Source organism: Macrobrachium nipponense, chromosome 4, assembly GCF_015104395.2.
Source record: "Macrobrachium nipponense isolate FS-2020 chromosome 4, ASM1510439v2, whole genome shotgun sequence".
Lineage (NCBI taxonomy): Eukaryota > Metazoa > Arthropoda > Malacostraca > Decapoda > Palaemonidae > Macrobrachium > Macrobrachium nipponense.
The window spans coordinates 15,022,858-15,049,072 of record NC_061100.1 but is presented as its reverse complement, the minus strand read 5'-3'; the positions used below and the strand labels follow the sequence as shown (position 1 = coordinate 15,049,072).

The window sequence follows — 26,215 nt, the reverse complement described above, 5'->3', positions numbered from 1 at the left end:
TCTCAAGTGAAGTAAATGAGATTGTACAAATAAAATTCTATTATTATCTATATTGCGTAGATGGTAACCCTATCCCACTTGAATATAGCAATGTGACCACAGTATTTAGTCACTTTGTTTGGGAGAATTCCTATATCTGATAGCATGAAAATATCTTGTTAACAAAATTTCTGTGACTGGTTTCGGTTCGTGATTTTCTCAGTAAATATCCAGAGGGTATTTCCTACCTCAGATATATGAAATATTTCTAATCATTAAATAAACTTTTAGGAGAGAAGGTAATCTGGATGTCTTTTATTGCCACTGTATTTTCAATACGTCAGTAACAGAGTACAGTATAAGATATATATACATATATTATATATATATATATATATATATATATATATATATATATATATATATATATATAAGAGATCCTCACGTGAAAATGAAAGAAGGAGGTACCAAGACTTTCAACTTTTATTCCAAAGTCATCTTCAGGGTACTGAACAATTTTAAGAGAACAACTTATACAAGAAAGCAACATGAGGCCACAAATAACAATAAAACAAGTCAACAACCTACTTAAGTATGCAAACAAACATTGTTCAAAACAAATGACATACTTAGCGGAAATATGCAGTTACTACAAATCACAATACAAAACTATCTGTTTGTAAAATATCTAAGAACTTGTTTAACTTTTAAATCATCAAGAATAAAACTTTTCAACATTTCGTCCATCTTAAAAAGGCCATCGCTCATATTCATGTTATTAAAAGAACTAATGAGGAAACCTTCAACTAACAATCTGCCATACACTGATGAACTTCTGAAAACTACTCTAGCTGAATTCCAGTCTATAGGGTGTTCAAAATCCCTCACGTGACAAAAAATGGCACTTGAACCGTTTGCAACCCGTACATTATATTTATGCTGTGTAACTCTTACTTAATTCCTTACCAGATTGTCCAATATAAGGCAAATTACAAACAGAGCAGTTAATTTTGTACACGCCTCCTGTTTTCATCACTGATTTATTACAAAACAATGCATTCTTGACAGATGAATTATCGCTAAAAACATTTATTTTCAGACATTTCAGGCTACGTACAATTGATAAAAATTCACAGTGGTATGGCAAAACTAAAATATTCTCAATTTCAAAATTACTTGATCTTTTGTGACAATAAAATTATTTTTTGGCACTTTGGAGGCAACTATCAATAAAATACCTTGGGTAATATAATATTGATAGCTGCCTCCAAAGTGCCAAAAAATAATTTTATTGTTACAAAAGATCAAGTAATTTTGAAATTGAGAATATTTTAGTTTTGCCATACCACTGTGAATTATTATCAATTGTACGTAGCTTGAAATGTCTGAAAATAAATGTTGTTTTTAGCAATAATTCATCTGTCAAGAATGCATTGTTTTGTAATAAATCAGTGATGAAAACAGGAGGCGTGTACAAAATTAACTGCTGTTTGTAATTTGCCTTATATTGGACAATCTGGTAAGGAATTAAGTAAGAGAGTTACACAGCATAAATATAATGTACGGGTTGCAAACGGTTCAAGTGCCATTTTTTGTCACGTGAGGGATTTTGAACACCCTATAGACTGGAATTCAGCTAGAGTAGTTTTCAGAAGTTCATCAATGTATGGCAGATTGTTAGTTGAAGGTTTCCTCATTAGTTCTTTTAGTAACATGAATATGAGCGATGGTCTTTTTAAGATGGACGAAATGTTGAAAAGTTTTATTCTTGATGATTTAAAAGTTAAACAAGTTCTTAGATATTTTACAAACAGATAGTTTTGTACTGTGATTTGTAGTAACTGCATATTTCCGCTAAGTATGTCATTTGTTTTGAACAATGTTTGTTTGCATACTTAGGTAGGTTGTTGACATGTTTTATTGTTATTTGTGGCCTCATGTTGCTTTCTTGTATAAGTTGTTCTCTTAAAATTGTTCAGTACCCTGAAGATGACTTTGGAATAAAAGTTGAAAGTCTTGGTACCTCCTTTCATTTTCACGTGAGGATCTCTTATATACTTCACTCACGGGACCATTACGGAATTGCAAGATATATATAATTATATATTATATATATATATATATATATATATATATATATATATGATATAATATATATATTATGCAAAAGTTTGGCCAGCTGTGCCTTTGATGTAAGATAGATTTTAAGAATCAATTACCTCTCTTTAAACTCAGTGTCTGTAGTAACCAATGCTGTTAGAATGACTAAGCGTATAAATGTAAAGTTTTACTTCATCAAGGTTGACTAATCCTAAATTTTTTATTTGACAAATTTGAGCACGAATGTTACTACAATGTACAAAACCTAATAAGGGTTTACTATGTCTCTTCTTTCATTGGAAACATCAGCGACTGGCTTTCAGAATAACTGCAAACTCTGCATCACACATTACAATTACTCAGTAATAATGATGACAAACATTATCAAAGCCTGTCCTTCTGAAAGATCACAGATATTGCAGCCAATACAAGGACTTGAGATTTTGCTTCAACAATGAAACATTTTATTGTGGCCAATGTCCTAATATTATTTTACCTCAACACATATCAGGTCTTTCCCTAAAGGAGAATTCTTCTTAAAGGTTGACATCTATCTTGGTAATTTCCAATCGATCTGTCATTCTAGTTTGTTCATGTTTTGTCCCATTTATATAGTGTGCTCAGTAACACGAGCTAGTGACCAATTAACGATACTTCCCGAGTGGTATGGGAACTTCTGTGCCTCAGTGAGGCTTAAACCTTGTATAATCTTTTATCATAACCTGGGAGGATGAAACATCTATTACAAAATTGGGTTTCAAGCATTCTGTGTTATAACCTTCACCCAGACACGGAAGTCAAGAGAATTTTTTTTCTTTACTGAGCATACGAGTGGGTACCGCCCATCCATCATTCAACAAAAAACAAATGGACATAAGATCCTGAATAAGTCCAATATGCAAATCTAATTTGGAGACTACTCTGCGGAGGTTTTACTGAGAATAAAACATTGAAGAGGAGCAATCCAGAAATAAATACTCTCATGTTAAACACAACTCTGACTTATAAAACTATGGAAATTAACATTCTTCACGACTCAAAAAGTTCTTGTTGACTTTAACAGGGATTCAAGAAATATTTATTCTTTCATATTTTCAAAGCCAGTTCTAATAACTATCAAAGAGTTAATGTAAACAGAAGAAGAAGAAGAAGAAGAAGGGGAACTTCATCAAAACTACACCTCGGAAACCAATTAGTTGAAGAAATAGATGAGTATCTAAATTCTCATGGTAATAACACATCCATCATAAAATACTCACTTCTTAACTGCAACTTTATTTTGCCTGTCAGCAGTCAGTTCTAGCTTTGTATAGCACTTCTTGAGGAAAATATAGGGGGATGAATTAATGGCCAAGAGGTTGTACGCCATCTTCAGTATTTCGTCTGCCCACAGCTGGAAAAGAAGACAAGTCAGTTGCATCAAGGGAAGACGCAGTGAATTCCTACTCTAAAACCTTTTAAAAACTCATTCATATTTTTAGCTGTTTATTTATTAGTTTATCTTTATTTTTCAAAATTCTATGATAACTGGCATCTTCTTTCCGTATTTCTATTATCTTCGGTGACTTTCAAATGAACAGCTCATTCTTTGGAAGCTTGAATTTCGAGTCAATGGTCCCTGTAGGGTTGATCCATATAAATAGGGTTCATCTCTAAATAATAATAATAATAATAATAATAATAATAATAATAATAATAATAATAATAATAATAATAATAATAATAACGTTTAACCCTACTTCAGCCACTCACGTAACGTTAGGGCACTTCTGGAACTAGCTGGACAGAACGTTAATTTCGTTTACTTAAAAATTTCATCCAGTGACCTATTCTCATAAAAAAAAAAAATAAAAAAATAAATAAAATAAAATTCTAGTAATCAATCAGATATTTCATCTATCAGCAACTCTCCTCCCTTCGTGGAAACTTCATTTTCTTTTACTCGGGAAGTAAGCCTACGAACTACTTTGTTGATGTTGTTGTTAATGTTGGGGGGGGGGGGGGGCGGGGGGGGGGGTGGGGGGGGGGGGTGGGGGGGGGGGGCGGGCTAGGGTAACCCTACGGGAAAGACTACAAAGGTCTGAAAAAGGTAATTTGTGTCGAGTTAAAGATACAGGAATTTTAGGACAGCATATTTATGATTTATTTATTAGAAAGGAAAGGTAAACAATAAATAATGTGCATGTTAAACAGTACAGAATTATTTCTAATAAATTATAGCGCACTTAATCAAATTATCGTTGGTGAAACAACGGGCTATTTGCCCATAGATTTTAGCACGCACCCGAGTAAGCTGGAGGTCGGATCACGCCTTGTTCTTCCCCTCAAAAATTTACCCTGTCTGCCACTTTGACATTTTTCATTAAAACAAATTCAACGAGGCCAAAATTCGCCTCCTCTCTGATAATCTGCCGTTAATTCCGCAATTCCATAAATTTTTATCATACACCACTATTTTCATTCAGCTAAAAAGAAAGATCATACACTGAAAAAACATCAAACTTTCACCAATTATATCTGATGGCATAAATAATATAACCGCACTCGTTCCTTCATGGTAGACTATTTAACCTAAACCAAAGATAAAAGCAATGATTTTTTTTTCCTGAAAATATATTTTGGGATCAGATGGAATTAAAGGATTTCTACACATTTTTCAATGATTATTATTCTTTTTTACTTCATGACCTTCCAAGGATGTTTAAACTCGAAATATCTGAATAAAAAGAGAGGCGCAAAAAGCCAAAATGAGGAAGTTTGTTTCTTTTTAACTTCAAACAACGAAGGCCAAAAGAAATCAGCAATAGAGATGTATTCAAACATTTAATTTGTTTGAACAACATAAAAGAGGAAGTGTGGGTCTTTATACGATCAAACAACAGCAGAACCCCGAGACTGAAAGAGTCAGGGATTACTCTGCTGAAAGAGAGCGATATAGAATTATTATTGACATGCTGAAACCAGCGTAGTACATCACGTGAATTGAGTAACTGCAAAAGCTTCTCGAAACTTCAAAAGATCAATAAATGAAACCGTCACAACACCAGAGTGGATGGTACATTGTTTTGTCCTGGTACATCACGTAAGAATAACAGGATAAAGAAACTGTGTAAACAAATCATCTGCTAACAGCTACAGCGTAAACTGCATACCCTACTTAAAACTGAAAATTTACTTTGGTTCCGCAACTTATTTGTTACCTACACCAACGTAGCCGGAACGTTGAGGGGTTTGCGCTCGCTGATAAATGTTTGTTTGTCCGTTTGTTTAAGTCTGTACACAAAAGTATTTCAAAGTGATATTGAAGGAGTTTACCCGAGATGCTTCAAGGAAGCAGTATGGACCAAAGAGAAGACACAGAGTTGTCGAGATCTTACAGAAGTTGAAATCGTTCGGGCTCAGACCGTAGATTTTATAAACTTTAGTCACAGACGGAAACGACAAATTGACGATGGCTAGAACCTCTCAACCTCTTGATATTTCAGCAAAAGCATTTAATCTAGTGGGGTAGAATGGCGGACGTGCGCTCTCTCCTGTGTCTATAGTAGCGAAGGTTTATGAAGGTCTAGACCTACTGTCTTGCAGTCTCTGGATCTGCTACATTCATTAAAAGTTTATAAAAAGCTTATAAAGCATTTCTAAAGCTCCAAAAGTCTGTGAAAAAAAACCGTATTGATTCAGAAGTCTCAGAAAACCCATACTTGACAAAGAAGTCAATTAAACAATTTGCCAATGGACACTATCGATATCGAAGCGCCGTGCTGCCACACATTTTTTTTTCTTTTCTTTTTACTGACCTGTTGAATGATCTTCCTGGGGGCTATGTTGATTCCGCTGTTCATAAGGTTCAGGGGAGTCGTGATAACACTTCGAATTGCCGGGAATCACTGTGACTTTCCTGGCTGGAAGTGTCGCTTTCATGAGTTAAATACCTCATCTATTTGTCCTTTTTTTTAATGATCCTATTCAGCGGAATCATGCTTTGGAAATAACCGGATGCTTATCCAGTTAGAGTAGCCACAATGTAATAAAATACAGCATGCACATATTTATGTTTTCTGCTCGTGATGATAGCCCGCAGGTAATAAAACTCCATATTCAGAATTCCTTCTCCCTGCCAGGGGGCAGCACCTGGCACCACTGACCCGTGTACGTATAAGTATACAGGATGAAAATACATTAATTACAGCTTTGGGGAAAGCGCATCACTCCCTTCTCTCAGGAATTACTGTCTCGACCCTCTTATTTGTTTTTTTTTTTTCTTTTGTTTGTATGGTGTTTTTACGTTGCATGGAACCAGTGGTTATTCAGCAACGGGACCAACGGCTTTACGTGACTTCCGAACCACGTCGAGAGTGAACTTCTATCGCTGGAAATACACATCTCTAATACCCCAATAGAATGCCCGAGAATCGAACTCGCGGCCACCGAGGTGGCGGGTCAAGACCATACCGATCACGCCACTGAGGTGCTTCGACCCTCTTAAATTAAGTCATTCTTGGCGGCATGAATACATTAGTAACATTATTATATTTCAAATTATCCCATTTTTAACATTGCTCATTGCTCTCTCATTTTTATGGAAGGACTGCAGAATTTAGACCAAAGGCCAAGAGCTGGGACATATGAGGTTATTCAGAGTTGAAAGGGTAACTTAGAGCGAAGAGATGTTGCAAGGTGTAACAGAAGGAAAACCTCAAAGCAGTTGCATTATGCAACAATGATAAGGAGAGGGTGGAAAGTGAGTCTACTGGAAAGTGAGTCTAATTTTTCCGGAAAGGCTGAAGGCGCTGGCGACTCACAGGCCCTCATACCTGACGCAGAGGAAGAGAATAGAGGGGAGGAAAGACAGCGGGTTCTAACCCCGATGGATGTAGTAGGCTTCAAAGACTTTTTAATGAAAGCTGAGTAGCTTGATTCAAAAATAGAGGGATACGGAAACGGCACAACACGTCAGCTGTAATAGAATTTGATGGCTCGAAGAGAATTCTTATCCCTTTTCGTGGTGTGGTTATGTGGAAAAAAAACTAAACCCCAGTTTTCTAACAAGCTTGGGTTCGAAACCTACTTGGGACGAATGTCTTCACTTGCATACTTTCAGATTTCAAGGCTACCAGTCAACGCAGTATCCAAACTACTTTTAAAGAAACAGAGACATTAAGGACGCTGCTTGGCCGTTAGCAATTCGCGGAATTAGCGAATGTGTCAGGCCAACTCCAAGGACCAATAACAAACTTAAGCGAAAATTGGTTCTCGTTGGAGATATTTTCGAATAGTTTCTCGAGTGAAATTCAATCGTAAAAGAATTGGCCATTTTCGCTACCTGGGAAAGAGAGCCAATCCTGTTCCATTCCTTTTTCGTTTCCAGTGTCACTATTTTTTTTTTTTTTTTTTTTTTTTTTTTTTTTTTTTTTTTGAGCGGGCAGGAGTTGGGGTCAGGGATAGATTAGGGCACTGCGTTGACCGTCCCTTTGGCTCCGAATGAAAAAAATAAACTCCGTCTAAAATTGAATCTACAGTAACAAAAGAGATAAACATTATTCCATTAATTATAACGCGAAGATGACGATAATAAATATACACAAAAGGTAAACAAAGGCGATGATAAATATACACAAAAGATAAACAAAGACGATGATAAATATACACAAAAGGTAAACAAAGGCGATGATAAATATACACAAAAGATAAACAAAGACGATGATAAATATAAACAAAAGGTAAACAAAGTCGATGATAAATATACACAAAAGGTACAAATCGATGATAAATATACACAAAAGGTAAACAAAGGCGATGATAAATATACACAAAAGATAAACAAAGACGATGATAAATATAAACAAAAGGTAAACAAAGGTCGATGATAAATATACACAAAAGGTAAACAAAGGCGATGATAAATATACACAAAAGGTAAACAAAGTCGATGATAAATATACACAAAAGATAAACAAAGGCGATGATAAATATACACAAAAGGTAAACAAAGGCGATGATAAATATACACAAAAGGTAAACAAAGTCGATGATATATACAAACTGGTAAAGAAAGGCACTTAAGAGACTGCAAACCTCCGCCAAAGCTAGACAATCCATCGTTGCAGCCAACCACACCACTCCCCCCCCCCCGCCGCCGCCCCCCCCGCCCCGGGAAAAATATTATTTATCCAGTTCTGGATTTCTACCCAAAAATCCGATCACCTGTTGCTAGTGACCCTCGGACAGGCTTCAATAAAGCTCCGTACTTAACTTTCGGCGATATACTACTGATAAACATTCTCTCTCTCTCTCTCTCATCTCTCTCTCTCTCTCTCTCTCTCTCTCTCTCTCTCTCTATATATATACTATATATATATATATATATATATATATATATATATATATATATATATATACACGTATATAGTACAGACGAGAATGATGGTCATGATCAAAATGGTAATTACAAAATTCTTTACTAATAACGACATGCAGAACTTATACAAGCGCACATATATCAGATCATATCAAAAGTAGGTTCTTCGCAAGCTAACATAAAAAAACTGATTTAAAAAAAGGACCAAATCAATATAAAAACAATATCTTAAAAAAAATTCAAATTCTGCGACGATCCGTTGGAAAGTGAAAAAAAAAATCAACAGCAAAAAGATCTCTTAAAATAAAACATGATCGAACTCTGCGACGATCTGTTGGAAACGTAAAAAGAAAAAAAAAATAAACAACAAAAGATTTCTTAAAAAATAATCAAAATCTGCGACGATCAGTTGGAAAAGAAAAAAAATCACTTGCAAAAGATCTCTTAACAAACTAATCAAACTCCGCAACGATCTGTTGGAAAAGATAAAAATCACTAGTAAGAGATATCTTAAAAAAAAAAAAAAAAATAATCAAATTCTTCGACGATCTGCTTGAGGAGACAAAATGGGAAAAAAAAAATCAACAGCAAAACGATCTCTTTAAAAAATATGATCAAACTCTGCGACGATCTGTAGGAAAAGAAAAAAAAATCAGTCGCAAATTATCTCTTTAAAAAAATTAAACTATGTAACCATATGCTGGAATAAAACAATCAAGAGGAAAACGATCTCTTTAAAGAAATAAAACTAGGTCACGGAGACGTCAGCAAATTCTAAGTGAATATTTATTTGTGGGGGAGCGTTCTTTCCAACACAATGGCACTCGCGCCTTCAGCTTTAAACTGTTCCTAACTTGTTCTTCAACTTGGCTGTGTTGTCCTGCTGCCGTCGCATAGACCGTCGCAGCAGCAGCACCGACACAGCAGTGCTGTTATTGTTGCAGTTAACAGCAACAGCAGCACAGCATCGCTGTTGCTGGCGCTGCTGGGGCTGTGTGTGTCTGTCGCCTCCACCCTCCGGCTGTAAAGGCCACCACTGAATATTGTATTAGGGTGTCACTTGCTAGCTCTCTCTCTCTCTCTCTCTCTCTCCGATAACGTGTTCAGGAACTTCTCCTACTTTAACACCAAACGCTGAAAGTCAGACTCTCTCTCTCTCCCTCAAACACACATACACATATACACACTAATACATCCAACACACTTTTTCTTTTTGTCTTTTTTGAATACTTGGCCAATTTTTGTCCTAGAGTAATGAAATTTTGGCTGACAAATGACCTTTATGTGATAAAACAACCTTGCAATTTTCAAGAAAATCCATACGCTAGGAACGAAGTTAGCGGTTAATCCAAATTCCCCTCCTTGAGATGCCCGTCAGTCGTCGTCGATTAACATTCTCCAATCTCCACATTTCATTGGTCTCGAAATACATTTTACTGGAAACCCTCTCCTTACTCTTTCACATTTCTTTAAGCTTCTTATTCTCCTTCAGTATAGGACGGACATTATTAATTATTCAAGAGCATTCACGTCTCGAAATGTGAAAAAATTAAAACTATACGGAATGAAAAACAATACGAAGGCGAGGAAGAGCAAGATGGGAAGACGCACTCACAGTGTTGGTTGGTACTGATGACGAGATGGATCAAATGTCCAGAGGTGGTTTGGTCCCGTAGAGGGAACGGTGAGAAAAGCCTGAAAACAAATATCAATGACCCCTTTCTTATAACACACACGCACACACACATCGTATATACTATATATATATATATATATATATATATATATATATATATATATATATATATCACACACACACCACACACACACACACACACACACAGTGGGCCCCCATATTTGCGTTCTCCGGATTCGGGGACTCACACCTTCGCGGATTTCACTCAGGGAACGTTTCCCCGCATATTCGCGGAAAATTTGCAGCGTTTGCAGTATTTTTCTATGAGAAATATCCACAAATTCCTGGTTTTTTTTTTTATCAATTTCATCATAAAAGGCACTTTTTGTGATAAAACTATTAAAAAAAACAAGTATGAAAATTTTTAGTGGTTTTTCTTGAGTTTTAACTAACAAAATAGGCTGTTTTCATCGTTTTTATAGGGGTTCCAAACATTCGCGGGTTCTAACTATTCACGGGGGGTCTGGTACGCATCCCCCGTGAATACGGGGGACCACTGTATATATATATATATATATATATATATATATATATATATATATATATATATATATATATATATTATATATATAGCCGCTCAAACTAAGCCACGCATTACTACTACAGCTGCTTCAAGTTGTAGTTTGCTGTCCAAGCTCTGACTACGTCTCATTAATAGATTTCAAATAGAGGAACCGTAATAGACACCTCTCTCTCTCTCTCTCTCTCTCTCTCTCATATATATATATATATATATATATATATATATATATATATATGTGTGTTGTTATTTTAATTCTTCTCTGATAGAAGTGGATTACGCTGTGTATGTATGTATGTATGTATGTGTATGTGTGTGTAGGAGTCAAATAAACGCCAATTCGACTCTTGTGAAGTTATATGAAACGGCAATCGTCATATATGTCTTCCACACAGTCAACAGGTGAGGAACAACCGTAGTCATAAAAAGTACTCTCTCAAATTTCCTCAGGAGAGCAATCCTCAACGGCGCCAAAAACTCCTCCTCGTTGCAATAAACGATATAAATATATAGATAGATAGATAGATAGATAGATAGATAGATATTCAGTCACGACAAACATCGGGAAAACTGGAGATATTCCCCGAGACTTGAATTGCACGATCTGGCTGCTGGCGCAGCGATTGACCTCTCTCTCTCTCTCTCTCTCTCTCTCTCTCTCTCTCTCTCTCTCTCTCGTCTCTCTCTCTCTCCTCTCTCCTCTCCTCATCTGTCCTCGCTCTCTCTCCTCGTCGAGCTACCTGGAAAACCCACCACCTGTTGCCTTGAAATAAGCGAAACTGGGGTTAACTTGAGGTGCATTAATGATCTCCCTTCACGTTAAGTGGAGAAGGGGGAGGGGGGGGGGGGTAGGGAGTAAGGGAGGGAAGGAGACAAGGCAGTCGTTGTCATTAGTGAGCGAATATGGGGACAGACTGGGCATCGTGGAAGGGCCGTGTATTCTATTGAGTGAATGAATATATACACATACATACGTACATTTAATGTGTGTACACACACACATATATATGTGTATATATATTCTTAAAAAACGCAGTAGATGCACGTGACTTCATTAAATAAGCGAATACCACGGGAAAATGATAGGCAGAAATCCAGCGCTTTCGTCTTTATGAAGACATCGTCAAGAAACGCTTGGATTTCTGCCTATGATTTTCCTGCGGTATTCGCTTGTATGTATATACACACACACACACACACACACACACACACACACACACACATATAAATATATATATATATATATATTAGACGAGATTCGCGTGATGGGAGAGAGGCGATGAGCGGAAATTTGGAAAGTGACGATTATTATTATTTTTATTATTATTATTTTTATTACATGCCACGCTACAACCTCAGCTGGTACCGTAGAATGCTATAAGACCGCACCTCGATTTTACACAACTGGAATGATACCAAGTATCCTGAATACTCTGTTATCTAGAATAACTTCGCCATCTTCCGAAGCTTTGCCATGGAAATAAGCTTTCCTGGATCTATCCGTAGTCAGACATTTTGTTTTAACAGATATAAAATATATATTTTTTTAATCTCTGTATAATTTCTTCAACTTTCTCCCATAATAATGATATGATCGTTATAAAACTGAAGGCTTTACTTTTTATGTCATAATTTTTCCTGTTCATATTTACAATAACCACGATTACTGGTGTCAAACAAACACGCTTTCTGGCATCTTGGGTTTGGAAATCCAGGGTTGGTGATTTTTTTGAAGGCAGTACCCATCTAAGGGGGCGAGGTTGGAAACTGCAGACACCACCGAGAGAAACTGCCTCCTTGTAGTTAAATGCAAGTAAGGCCGAAATGACCCATCTTTTTAACCTTATTTTTACATTTGTTAACGACTAACTTCAGACGTAGTCTCTTGACCAGGAAGATCAGCTAAAATTTGATAAGGAAAATCTGCTTCCAATCTGGCAAAACAAGTCGCATAAAGCTACGGAACCACACACACACACAAAATCAGTTATCGTTCTGTTATAACCATAATCTGATCATTAACAAAAGCCATCATATCACAGGGAAATAACTGTTTTGGCTCTGACCACTATCAGCTGCGAAAACTGGGCTAACTTTCGGAATTTTAAAGGAGCATCCTTTACCATTTCATGTACGAGTATTATTATTATTATTATCATTATTAATATTATTCGGTAGATGAAACCTATCCATTTGGAACAACCCCGCCACAGTGGGGCCATTGACTTAAAATTCAAGCGTCCAAAACAATTATTAAGGTCTTCAATAGGAAGTCAAGGGTTTGTGTCTGTCTGACCTGAAAGAATTTCTGATCCGACTTGATGATGCAGTATATAAGTGTTGGAGATATATATATATATATATATATATATATATATATATATATATATATATATATATATATATATATATATATATTGTACTTCGTTTATTCCTATTTTAATCAGCGCCCTTTAAGAAGCACTAGTTTGATCCCAGGAGGAAAATCCTTGGTTTGATCCTACCGTCAAATACATCCATGGTAAATCCCACGAAGATATTCGGACTTAAAGAGATACGACGAGATTAATAGGAAAAGCGCAAAACATCGTCGTAGCTTGTAAACAAGACATTTGCACAATTTCATTTGTAATCATCGAAGATAGAAAGAAAAGAAAGTATAATACTTGAACGTGACACCAGAGAATGTTCTCTCTCTCTCTCTCTCTCTCTCTCTCTCTCTCTCTCTCTCTCTCTCTCTTCCGAGGGAACTTAAGTCAAACGCTCTTTTCCATCTTTCTTAAGATAATAGCTTCCTCCTTTTACACTGACAATGAGGTTCTCTCTCTCTCTCTCTCTCTCTCTCTCTCTCTCTCTCTCTCTCTCTCTCTCATACTTGCTTTGTACTTTAAAATACTCAACAAAACTCTGTATTAATTCAATTAATAGAGATTTTCGCTTACTCGGGGAGTAAGCCTCCAAACTACTTTGTTTTTGTTGTTGTTGGGGTGTGTTTGGAAAGCCCTATGGAAGAGCATAAAAAGGTCTGAGAAAGGTGTTTTGCGTTGAGTTAAAGATACAGGAATTTTAGGATAGGATATTTTTTATTCATTGATTAGTATGAAAACGTAAAAAATAAATAATGTGCATGTTAAGCGTTACTGAAAAATTATTTCTAATATAATATAGCGGATATATTTTAATTTTCGTTAGTGAAACAAGGCTCTATTTGACCGTAGATTTTAGCATGTTTTAATTTATTTGGTGTACTGACTTTAGGCTATGTTTCTGTTCGATAAATTTGTGTCTCCACTTTTACCTGAGATTATATGAACGTATTTAATGTGTGTCCTTTTTATTTGATACATGTTGTTAGCATAAGTGGTACTAAGTATGAGTATTCATTACGAAGGCCACTTCACGTTACGTTAGGAATATAATGTTTACAACTTATGCGTAGCGGGGAAATCTTGCACGCGTCCCGAGTAAGCTGGAGGTCGCGTCACGCCTTGTTGATTCCGATGCTCGTCATTTTCCTAAAACCGATTCCGACCTCTACATGCAACGGAGCTCAAACACTGTGGTATGTTTAAGAAAAAAAAAAAAGCAATATTTACATCGTTACTCAGTGTAAAATGTTACGAACGGGTTTTAATATGATAAAAAGAACATCTGGCAATGATTTTTTAAGGATTTTTTTGGTCTATAGTGCTTTCAAATACTAAATAAATTGATTGAGAAGGTTTGATTTGGCAGCGCCGCTTTCCAAACCTCGCCCCTGCCCAAACCGACAAGAAGGTATGGAAATATTACTAAAACGTATCTAGATGCAAAAAATAAATAAATAAAATGCCAAGAAAGCTTGAAGGCAAACCGACAAGAAAGGTCTGGAAATACTAAAACTCATCTAAAGGCAAAGGAAAAATAGAATGCCAAGAAAGCTTGCTTGAAGGCAAAGCAGAATGCCCTGCTGCCTTCTCAAAATACAAAGCAGTGCTGCAACTTGCAACAGAAGTCAGTGCCTAACGCACGAGGCAATGTGTCACAATTCAGTTGATTACTTATACAGTAACTTGGGACACTTTCGAGACTGGGGAAACTCTCACGATTCTGGGGCCCTCAAAATATGAGAGGTCAACACTCACTGTTTAGTTTCGTTGGGGAACAAAACTAAGAAGAAAAATATTTGAAATACGTTTTCTTTTATATATAATTCTATGTCTGAATCACTTCAAGATTTTGACGTTTTTTTCAAATAGTTCCATGTCTGAATTACTTTCATATTTTGAAGTTAGTATATTTAATAGTTCTATGTGTGAATAACATTTATATTTTGATAGTTTTTTCTAGTCCTATGTCTTAATCACTTCAAGATTTTGACGTTTTTTTTAATAGTCCTATGTCTGAATCGTTTTCAGATTTTGAAGTTAAATTTTATACTTTTGTCCAAATTATTTTCAGATTTTGAATTCTATTTTATATTTCTAAGTCTAAATTACTTTCACATTTTGAAGTTGTGCTTTATACTTCCATGAATTATTTTCAGATTTTAAGTTATTTTATATATTTCTGTCCGAATAATTTTCAGATTTTGAAAGTTATTTTTTTATATTTCTATGTCTGAATTATTTTCATACTTTGAAGTAATTTTATATATTTCTATGTCGGATATTTTTCAGATTTTGAAGTTTTTTTTATCTCTAAGTTTGAATAACTTTCATATTTTGAAGTTATACTTCATGAGTCTGTCTGAATTACTTTCAGATTTTTTGAGTCTTTTATATTTCTATGTCTGAATTATTTTCAATTTTGAAGTTATCTTATATATTTCTATGTCTCAATAATTCTCAGATTTTAAAGTTTTCTTTTATATATTTCTACGTCCGAATTACTTTCATATTTTGAAGTTGTAATTTATAGCTCTATGAATTATTTTCAGATTTTGAAGCTATTTTTCATTTTTCTATGCCTGAATTACAGTCAGACTTTGGATTTAAGTTCTTACCTTACTATGTCGTCAATTAACCTACATTTCATTCTTTTGACTAAATAGGTTTCCTGAGTAAGAACACACAAACACTCTGGCTTCAAATCCATCTTATAACGTGCTCAACTGTAGTTAACTGTATATCTATTCTCGGTCTAATACATTATGTGCAGAGTATGCTTTTGAGAGAGAGAGAGAGAGAGAGAGAGAGAGAGAGAGAGAGAGAGAGAGAGAGAGCTGGAACAGTTCTGGCAAGAGATCAACTCTTACCTGATGAAATGGGTTATGTGTCTGCATACCATATGAGTGAAGTCCACGAAGAAGAAGAGACAAGCTTGTGTGTTGCGATGCTGAGCGTATGCCTTCCTTCACAAGGTTATCTAATCCTCGGAAAACGTCGTGCACGAGAGAGAGAGAGAGAGAGAGAGAGAGAGAGAGAGAGAGAGAGAGAGAGAGAGAGAGAGAATGTAGCTGGTTGTATAATAAGCCTTCCTTTCTCATTTATATGATTTTGGTAAGAGAGGCAGTACATGGAAACCTCGGAATACGTCGTGCACGAGAGAGAGAGAGAGAGAGAGAGAGAGAGAGAGAGAGAGAGAGAGAGAGAATATGTAGTAGGTTGTATAATAAGCCTTCCTTTCTCTTTAATATGTTTTGGTAAGAGAAGCTGTATATGGAAATTATATCTCTCAACTCCTCCACTTCACAATATCCTTAATACATTTTCGACTGAACGCCGTGGAATCCAAAAAGGGAATGAGTGACGAAACCCCTTACCCAGTCCTCTCTCTCACCAACCTGGGCTCGAATCTCCCCCGGAATGGGAACTTCTCCCTTCCTTTCCCGTTCGGATTTCAAAAATTTCAATGAAAAGCTTATGGCAAATATGACTAATTACAGAAGTTCGGAGGCCATCGTAAGTTATAACAAATAAGGAATCAAAGACTGTAACCACTACACTCTGTGCGTCTATGGATTTGGTAGCAATTTCTGTGATTGCAGGAGTTGACTGGAATACTGCATCTCCTTCATGCAGAGTGCAACTCTCAGATGGTGGCGAAATCATCTGGGGCATATCCTGACATTTCTAAAATACGGTACCCAGTTGAGTATTAAAGTGAGAGACGTTTGAAGATGATGAAGGAACACCATCAAGGGAACGCCTAGTAGAAACACAGGAAGATTGAGATGTTAAGGTTATCAAGAATAACTACAAACCTGGAGTAATTCTTCTATTGTGAAAAAAAAGACAGTTACCAATTTATGGAGATGAATTGCATTAATGCACCAGCAACTGAAATAGATTTTCTTGCTGGGTGGAACCTGCTATGGGAAACAGGACACCGAATGACATGTAACCAAGAAAAAAAAAAAGATCATTACAACTCAATGACATTATAAATACAGGTCGAAAAATGAGCAAAAGTTATTACTGTGCATAATCCGGTCGTTGGATTCACTCAATGCATTCGGAGGCTGGCATCACAATAACCAAGGTCAACGACGCCGAAAAATAAATATTTGCTGCACACACACACACACAAAAAAAAACAAAAAAACTTACAATTCTGACGACAAATATAAACCAATCCTTCACTACAACGGTACTTTACAAATACGTACATTCATGCCTCACATTAATAACTAATATGTGTTGGAGTTGTGGCCACCAAACTCCAATGAATGAAGTGTGCCATGTTAAACTAGATATAGACAATGTCATCATCTCACGTATCGAGATATTTATTAATGAAGATGCGGCACTTCAAGACCGTCTGCACCCCGTAGGGGAGTAGTGCCGTCAATGCACCTCATGCGGTGCACTGTAGGCATTGCTTAAGGTTCTTTGCAGCGTCCCTTCGGCCCGTAGCTGCAAATGCTTTCGTTCCTTTTACTGTACCTCCTTTCATATTCACAGTGGAACTGCTTTGAGGCTTTCCTCCTGTTACACCTATCAAACCTTTTACTGTCAATTTCCGTTTCAGCGCTGAATGGCCTTAGTTGACTTTGTCTGTCCGCCCTCAGACCTTAACATCTACAGAGGCTAGAGGGCTGCAAATTGATATGTTGATCATCCACCTTCCAATCATCAAACATGCCAAATTGCAGCCCTCTAGCCTCAGTAGAATTTTTTAAATTTAAGGTTAAAATTAGCCATGAGCGTGCGTTTTAGCACCGCTATAGGTGACAACAACAACAGACCACCACCGGGCCGTGGCTGACAGTTTCATGGGACGCGGATCATACAGAAAACATGGACATGTACTCTGCCACTTTTATATATGCAATTGGGAGACATGAGATGTACGGTAGCATCTTAATACAACTGCAAGAGAGCTGATACCATTTTCAGCTTAGATATATCAGATAACAGTAAATGGTAGAACTGACAACGGAATAAAATATAGGATTTAGGCCAAAGGTCAATCGCTGGGACTTACGAGGTCAGTCAGCGTTGAAACGGAATTTGACTGAAAAAAAGTTTGCAGAATTTGACAAGAAAAAGTTGAAAAGTGTAACAGAAGGAAAACCTCGTAGTTGCACTATTAAACAATTATTGTCAGGAGAGGGTGGAAAGAGAGATGGAAGAAAGAAAATATGGACCGAGGTACAGTAAAAGGAATAAAACAGGTTACAGTAAATGCTAAGTTAGATGAAGAATTACGTGCGCAGGATCTCGCTGACGTATCTAAGATGCATACGCACTCTACACCTGCAAGCTAATCCAGGGGTGTTTCATCACAAGTTGATGCAATTACCACGAACGACGGACACTTTAGGAGCGCCTGTTGTGTGCGTGTGATGTCGAAAGTCGGACTTTAAAGAAAAGGGATGGAGGAGGAGGAGGAGGAGGAGGAGGAGGAGGAGGAGGAGGAGGAGATCATGCATGGGGATGGATTAAAGACCACGTAGGATTGAATCCTGGATGGTAGAATCACGTTATAAGGATGAGGGTAGACGGTACGTTGGAGAAAGACCCCAAGAGATTTTAAATCCTGGATGGCAAGTCGGGTACTCAAAATCAATGAGGAAAAAAATGGTTTAATTAAAACAAATAAGGAAACAAATGGTTTAATTAACAAAGATGAGGAAAAAATGGTTTATTGAGGAAGCTGTTGCTTATGCCAATTCGTGAGGGATGCAAAGACATTCAGGTTACCTACTTCCATACTTGAGTGCTACAAACCGGTTTTTAGATAATGAAATATACTTCGCGGTTTACAAAAAGATACAAGTAACGACCAATCTACAAAAGGTACTTAGATATTCAAATCGTAAATAGACCGAGAAGGCCTTCGCCAAAATTATTTCACAATCACTCGCACAGGACTGAACACAGGAGATGCAATAAAAACAAGTTTCACCCTCCACAGGTCCCTCATCAGTTTGGCCCTCCCCAAATTTTTTCCGACGAGCCAAGCCGTGTGTTCGAGGCTGATTTCTTTTGTCCAAAACGTCCTTTTCTATTCCTAAACACTCCATTTTCCAGACCTTTTGATCAGTCCAGGAGAAACATTTGCATTTATGAGACGGATTCCCGGCAACTAAAGATCCTCACGAAATACTTCCAGGAATCAGCAGAATACTTCTCTTCGTACAAACGCTGTGATTGCAAGTCTTATTGCAAAGCGTCAACAAATAAAATACATATATGCAAATTACAATGGTGTTGTCTCGACTTACACATTAACAGATATCAATGAAATTTCATTATTTTGAATCGAGAGCGATATTATTTTTTTATTGTTGGAACATCGTTTTTTTTTTCTTTTCGCTTAATTTTCAGCTGTGCAGACAATAATAATAATCTTACTATAATGGGTGTAATGTTTGTCCGTCCGTTTGTCATTCAATCACGGCCAAACAGCTGGTGCAATGGGCATGAAACTTGGCAGGGTTATAGTGGGGGCCCTTATGATGGTTTATAATGGGGTTTCATCCTACCTCCCACCCAAACCCTCCGATGGGGGTGGGGGTAAGAAGAAGGGATTTCCTGCAATGGAGCTGGTTCTGCCTGTGAAACGATACTGGTTATGGCCGTAGACTTAGTTACTTTACGAATTTTCATACATAATTTCTGTATACATATGTTTGATAGTTATAATAAAAATAATAATCTTTATTTTTATTATCATTATTATGAAGCATAAATGGCTAAAAATAATTTATTGGTTAACTATAAATTACTTATACGGAGGACTGTCGAGATCTTGTAGAGAGTTGGTGTCATCTAAATAAAAAATCATCACGGATCTTAGTCTTCAATAATAATAATAATAATAATAATAATAATAATAATAATAATAATAATAATAATAAACCAAGGCAAATACTAGAGCTCGCACCAGTCGGTCGGGCAGATTAAGCTCCCCTGAAGAAGAAAAAGAAGAAGAAGAGTTGAAATTCGTAATGGCGAAGAAGTTAAATCGCCAAGAATTCTCTCCCGAGTTTTTCTCCCGATCCATATAGACATATCTCTTCTCCCGTGGCAGGGCGCCCCCCCCCCCCCCTCGCGCAATTCGCCCCCGTGAACGGAACCTCTCGGAAGGGGGGGGGGGAAGGAGGGGAAGGGGGGGAGAAGAAGAAGAAGCATTTGTACTCGACAAACAAAACAAAAGCGGAGCGGAAAACAATAGACAAAAGCTTCAGAAGAGATGCTGCTGCTTCAATCCTCCTCGACTGAAGGTATGAAAAAGTTAAGCATCATTACCCCGCAGTGGGCCTCTCTCTCTCTCTCTCTCTCTCTCTCTCTCTCTCTCTCTCTCTCTCTCTCTCTTCCCCTTTCCTTTCCTTCCTCTCTCTCTCTATCTCTCATCTCTCTCTCTCTCTCTTTCCCCCTTCCCATCTCTCTCTCTCTCTCTTCCCCTCCCCCGCAAGGTACGGTGTTAGCTGCAATACTGTTTGTTATTATGATTGAAGACATAGACAATAATGTTAAGGATTCGGTAGTGAGTAGTTTCGCAGATGACACAAGAATAAGTAGAGAAATTACTTGTGATGAAGATAGGAACGCTCTACAAAGAGACCTTAACAAAGTATATGATTGGGCAGAGGTAAATAGGATGGTATTTAACTCTGATAAATTTGAATCAATAAATTATGGAGACAGAGAAAGAAAGCTATATGCATATAAGGGACCTAATAATGAGACCATCACAAATAAGGAAGCAGTTAAAGACCTTGGTGTGATGATGAATAGGAACATGTTATGCAATGATCAAATAGCAACTCTGTTGGCAAAATGTAAAGCAAAAATGGGAATGTTGTTACGGCACTTCAAAACAAGAAAAGCTGAACACATGATTATGCTTTATAAAACATATGTTCGTAGTCCACTTGAATATTGCAATATGATATGGTACCCACACTATCAAAAGGATATTGCACAAATAGAGAGTGTACAAAGGTCCTTTACAGCTAGAATAGAAGAAGTTAAGGACCTAGACTACTGGGAAAGACTACAATTCTTAAAATTATATAGTCTAGAAAGGAGAAGAGAACGCTACATGATAATTCAGGCATGGAAACAGATAGAAGGAATAGCAGAAAATATCATGGAACTAAAAATATCAGAAAGAGCAAGCAGAGGTAGATTAATAGTGCCCAAAACTATACCAGGAAAAATAAGGAAAGCACACAGGACATTAATCCACTACGCACCAGCATCGATAATGCAGCGTCTATTCAATGCGTTGCCAGCTCATCTGAGGAATATATCAGGAGTGAGCGTAGATGTGTTTAAGAATAAGCTCGACAAATATCTAAACTGCATCCCAGACCATCCAAGATTGGAAGATGCAAAATATACCGGAAGATGTACTAGCAACTCTCTGGTAGACATTAGAGGTGCCTCACACTGAGGGACCTGGGGCAACCCGAACAAGATGTAAGGTCTGTAAGGTAAGGTAAGGTAAGGTCCCATCTTACTTTCTCTCACTTCCCCTCCCATCTCTCTCTCTCTCTCTCTCTCTCCCCTTTCCCATCTTTCTCTCTCTTTCCCCCTTCCCATCTTTCTTTCTATCACTTCCCTTCCCATCTCTCTCTTTCTCTTCACTTTCCATCTCTCTCTCTTTCCTCTCTCTCTCTCTCTCTCTCTCTCTCTCTCTCCTCTCTCTCTTATCTATCTTCGCCCTCCCTCTCTTCTCTCTCTTCTCCCATCTCCTCTCTCTCTTTCTCTCTCTCTCTCTCTCTATCCCCTTCCCATCTTTCTCTCGCTTCCCCTCCCATCTCTCTCTCTCTCTCTCTCTCTCTTTTCCCCTTCCCATCTCTCCCTCTCTCTTTCAATTCCCCTCCCATCTCTCTCTCTCTCTCTCTCTCTTCCATCTATCTCTCTCTTTCCCGCTTCCCACCTCTCTCTCTCTCTCTCTCTCACTTTCCATCTATCTCTCTCTCTCTCTCTCTCTCTCTCTCTCTCTCGACTACTCAGTGCTAACACGTGATGACGTCACGCACCGAGAGCGAGGGAGCGCGTCATGGGGTAGGCAGATCAATAGTAAATTTCGGTACACCTGCCAACGAATCTGGCATTCCTTGTTTATCTGCCCTTCTCCTCCCTCGGACATTGGTTCTCTTTCCTTGACTGCCTCCTCCTCCTCCTCCTGCCTCTTCTTCTTGACTTCTTCCACGTCCCAAGAATCCGAGGAGACGTGGATGGGCGAGAGAGAGAGAGAGAGAGAGAGAGAGAGAGAGAGAGAGAGAGAGAGAGTTATGTGGAATCAGTCTAAGATAGAGAGAGGGAGAGAGAAAAATAATTATCTGGAATTATTCTGAGAGAGAGAGAGAGAGAGAGAGAGAGAGAGAGAGAGAGAGAGAGAGAGATTATGTGGAATCAGTCTAAGATAGAGAGAGAATGAGAGAAAAATAATTATATGGAATTAGTCTGACAGAGAGAGAGAGGGAGAGAGAAAGAATAATTACATGGAATTAGTCAGAGAGAGAGAGAGAGAGAGAGAGAGAGAGAGAGAGAGAGAGAGAGAGAGATAACGGAGGAAAATATCTATATGAAAACGGTCTAAAAGCCCAGGAAAGCGAAGATCATATCTTTTCAATCAAAAAACGTTCCAAGGTTTTTTTTTCCCCTAAAGACAGACTGACAGCGTTTCTACAAAAACCAGAAGTGAGATTCATGAGCCACACAGCAAACATAACTCTACTATTCTCCTACTATTGCTAATAATACTAATCAGTCACAACAAGAATAATAAGCTATCAATTGTCGTAATATTAAATTCCTAAGCTTCCAAGGAACTGGATGCTCAGATTATAAAAAAAAAAACTTTAAAAACAGTAAGAAATGTAGTTTGATTAAAATAACAATAATGTTGACTTGCTTCCAGAATCTCCAGCTTATTAGGATGTACAAAAATAAGGCTCCTGAGACTCTAAGGAAACACTGCACTTTTCAACGAGCACCTATAGTAGATTCACATCAACCGTGCATTTGATGTCTAGGCCAGTCCCTTACGACGCACCTGATTGGCTGTTTAAAAGCCAATCACAAGGCTGGAAACTCATAGTCTCTCTCGAGACAGAGGTCACATAGCCAGGATGTATGTTCCACCTCTCCTGAGGGTGGAACATAGTACATATACATCCTACTTATGTGAACTCTCGAGAGATACCGAGAGTTTCCAGCCCTGTGATTGGTTTATCAACAGCCAATCAGGAGCGTCGTAAGGGACAGGCCTAGACGTCATATGCATGGTGATGTAAATATACTATAGTATAAGTCAACTGTGTTCCATGATGTATATACACTTCAGAACATTAACTGAAAATACTTTTTTTTTCTGAAGCAACTGATATGGAAGGCAAAACTCAACACGTCATCGGCAGTAACCAAGAGAGACTATGAACACATGAGTTGACAACTGTCGCTCTGATAATGAATCAGCTAAATTTTACGAATAAATACGAGCGGATATTCCAAACATGATGCATTAGGACAGATATTTTGATATACTGTCGAAACTGGAATGGTCCCATGTCGATATATAGATATTCAATGTTTTAATATTAGCATAGCAGATAAACGGCCAGTGACCCACGGTGGTTATTTGGATCTACAGCATTGAATGAATAAATAAATAAATCAATAAATAAATAAATAAATAAACAAAGGTCTCTGAAATTTGGTGTAAATATAACTGGGTTTTTCTCAAAAAACTTCAAAAAACTTAATTTCAACACGTGATCGAGAAGTATCTTGAGATCATCCTTTTAGTACCTATAATAAAAAAAATTTTCCTCTTTTTTTCATAAAGCGTAAAATGTGAGCAAAGATTAACATCCAAGGAATAGTTTCTAATGCATTTATCTCTTAGTTTTAAAAATATTTACACCTGAACTGCCTCCTTTCCTTTCCATGTCTACTAACGCATCCAATAACTGTGGATAATCAATTTCGAAGATTACCTTGAGATAAAATACCACTCTCTCTCTCTCTCTCTCTCTCTCTCTCTCTCTCTCTCTCTCTCTCTCTCTCTCCTTCCCTTCTCATCTATCTCTCACTCTCTCCCTTCCCATTTCTCTCTCTCTCTCTCTCTCTCTCTCTCTCTCTCTCTCTCTCTCTCTCTCTCTCTCAGACATGCAATTATTCAACAAAATACCTTGCCACACACCATACCTTTATGTGTGCGTTTTCAGTTCATATATGGTTACATATCAAATCTGTAAGATCCGAGCCCCGCATTATCATAAGCAACTTATGAACTATGTTTTGGCAGTTTCATGGGAAAATCCCCTATCGCATTTTGTGGTCTCGAATCACGTTAACTCGCTTCATCTATAAGCAGTGTACTAGTACATTAGGAAGGGGCTGACAGTGATAGAGGCTCCTGGGCTCTCTTACGAGAAATCTTAGCTAAAAAATGATGAATTACAGTTTAAAACAAAATAGATTATTGTGCGTTTGCTAACAAAATTCACGAGATTATTGTGTTTGCTAACCAAATTCATGAGATTATTGTGTTTTCTAACGAAATTCATGAGATTATTGTGTGTTTGCTAACGAAATTCATGAGATTATTGTGAGTTTGCTAACAAAATGCATGAAATTATTTTGTGTTTGCTAACGAAATTCATGAGATTATTGTGTGTTTGCTAACGAAATTCATGAGATTATTGTGTGTTTGCTAACGAAATTCATGAGATTATTGTGTGTTTGCTAACGAATTTCATGAGATTATTGTGTGTTTGCTAACAAAATTCATGAGATTATTTTTTGTTTGCTAACGAAATTCATGAGATTATTGTGTGTTTGCTAACGAAATTCATGAGATTATTGTGTGTTTGCTAACGAAATTCATGAGATTATTGTGTGTTTGCTAACGAATTTCATGAGATTATTGTGTGTTTGCTAACAAAATTCATGAGATTATTTTGTGTTTGCTAACGAAATTCATGAGATTATCTTGTGTTTGCTCATAAAATTCATGAGATTAGTGTGATTACTAGCAAAATTCCTGTGGTTATTGTGTGTTTTCTAACAAAATTCATGAGATTATTGTGTTTGCCGAAAAAATTCATGAAATTATTGTGTTTGAAGCAAAATTCATGAGATTATTGTATTTACTAACGAAATTCATGAGATTATTGTGTGCTTGTTGACGAAATTCGTGAGATTATTGTGCGTTTGTTAAGAAAATTCATGAGATTATTGTGTTTGAAAAAATCATGAGATTATTGTGTGTTTGAAACAGAATTCATGAGATTATTTTGTTTGCTAACGAAATTCATGAGATTATTGTGTGTTTACTAACAAAATTCATCTGATTATTGTGTTTGCTAATAAAATTCATGAGATTATTTTGTGTTTGAAGCAACGTTCATGATATTATTGTATGTTTGCTAACAAAATTCATGAGATTATTGTATATAAAAAATCATAAGATTATTATGTTTGAAACAAAATTCATGAGATTATTGTATATAAAAAATCATAAGGTTATTGTTTGAAACGAAATTCATGAGATTATTGTACACAAAAAAATCATGAGATTTGAAACTAAATTCATGAGATTATTTTGTTTGAAACATATTTCATGGGATTATTGCTAAAGTTGTGCCTATGTTTAGGTAGATACTGATCACTTGGGTTGTTGACTTGAGAAAACTTTTAGGCTGTTGTGCCAAGCACTAGGCCGACTTCGGCCATATGTAGTAGCTAAGACAGAGATCCAGAAAACAGAGATAGAGTAAAGGACTCTAAAACTTTAACTGGGAGAAAACTCGTAACAGGTAAGAGAGGTTGGACAGCGAGAGTGAAGAAAGGACGCGGGAATGGCGGTAAAATAAACAGCTACAAAGCGGGTGCAGCCAGAGGCAGAAGGAACGCTGCAAATGCCCTTCAGGGATACCTAGAATGCATCATGTGTGGAGTACTGACGGCACTAAATCCATACGGATTCATTTTCACCTATATCAATTGAGAGAGAGACTATATTACTTAATAAATATACTACATACAGGACTGTAAGCTTACAAAGCAATAATTAATAATCGCGATTAAGCATTAAACGGATCCATGTAATTCTTGCTTCACCTAAAGTGATAAAATCTGAGCGTTTCCCTAAATATAGAACCATGAGTCACCCA

At 37.0% G+C, this 26,215-nt stretch overlaps 1 protein-coding gene across 14 annotated transcripts in view; it reads right to left on the bottom strand.

The window, feature by feature from the left end:
- Nucleotides 1–26,215, bottom strand: part of LOC135210724 (1-phosphatidylinositol 4,5-bisphosphate phosphodiesterase classes I and II-like) — a 634,901-nt gene that overhangs the window by 169,407 nt on the left and 439,279 nt on the right. For all 14 annotated transcript variants that reach the window (XM_064243527.1, XM_064243524.1, XM_064243531.1 and 11 more), the window contains one exon: nucleotides 3,339–3,472. In XM_064243527.1, the coding sequence (XP_064099597.1) occupies nucleotides 3,339–3,472 (134 nt within the window). The remainder of the gene's footprint in view (nucleotides 1–3,338; nucleotides 3,473–26,215) is intronic.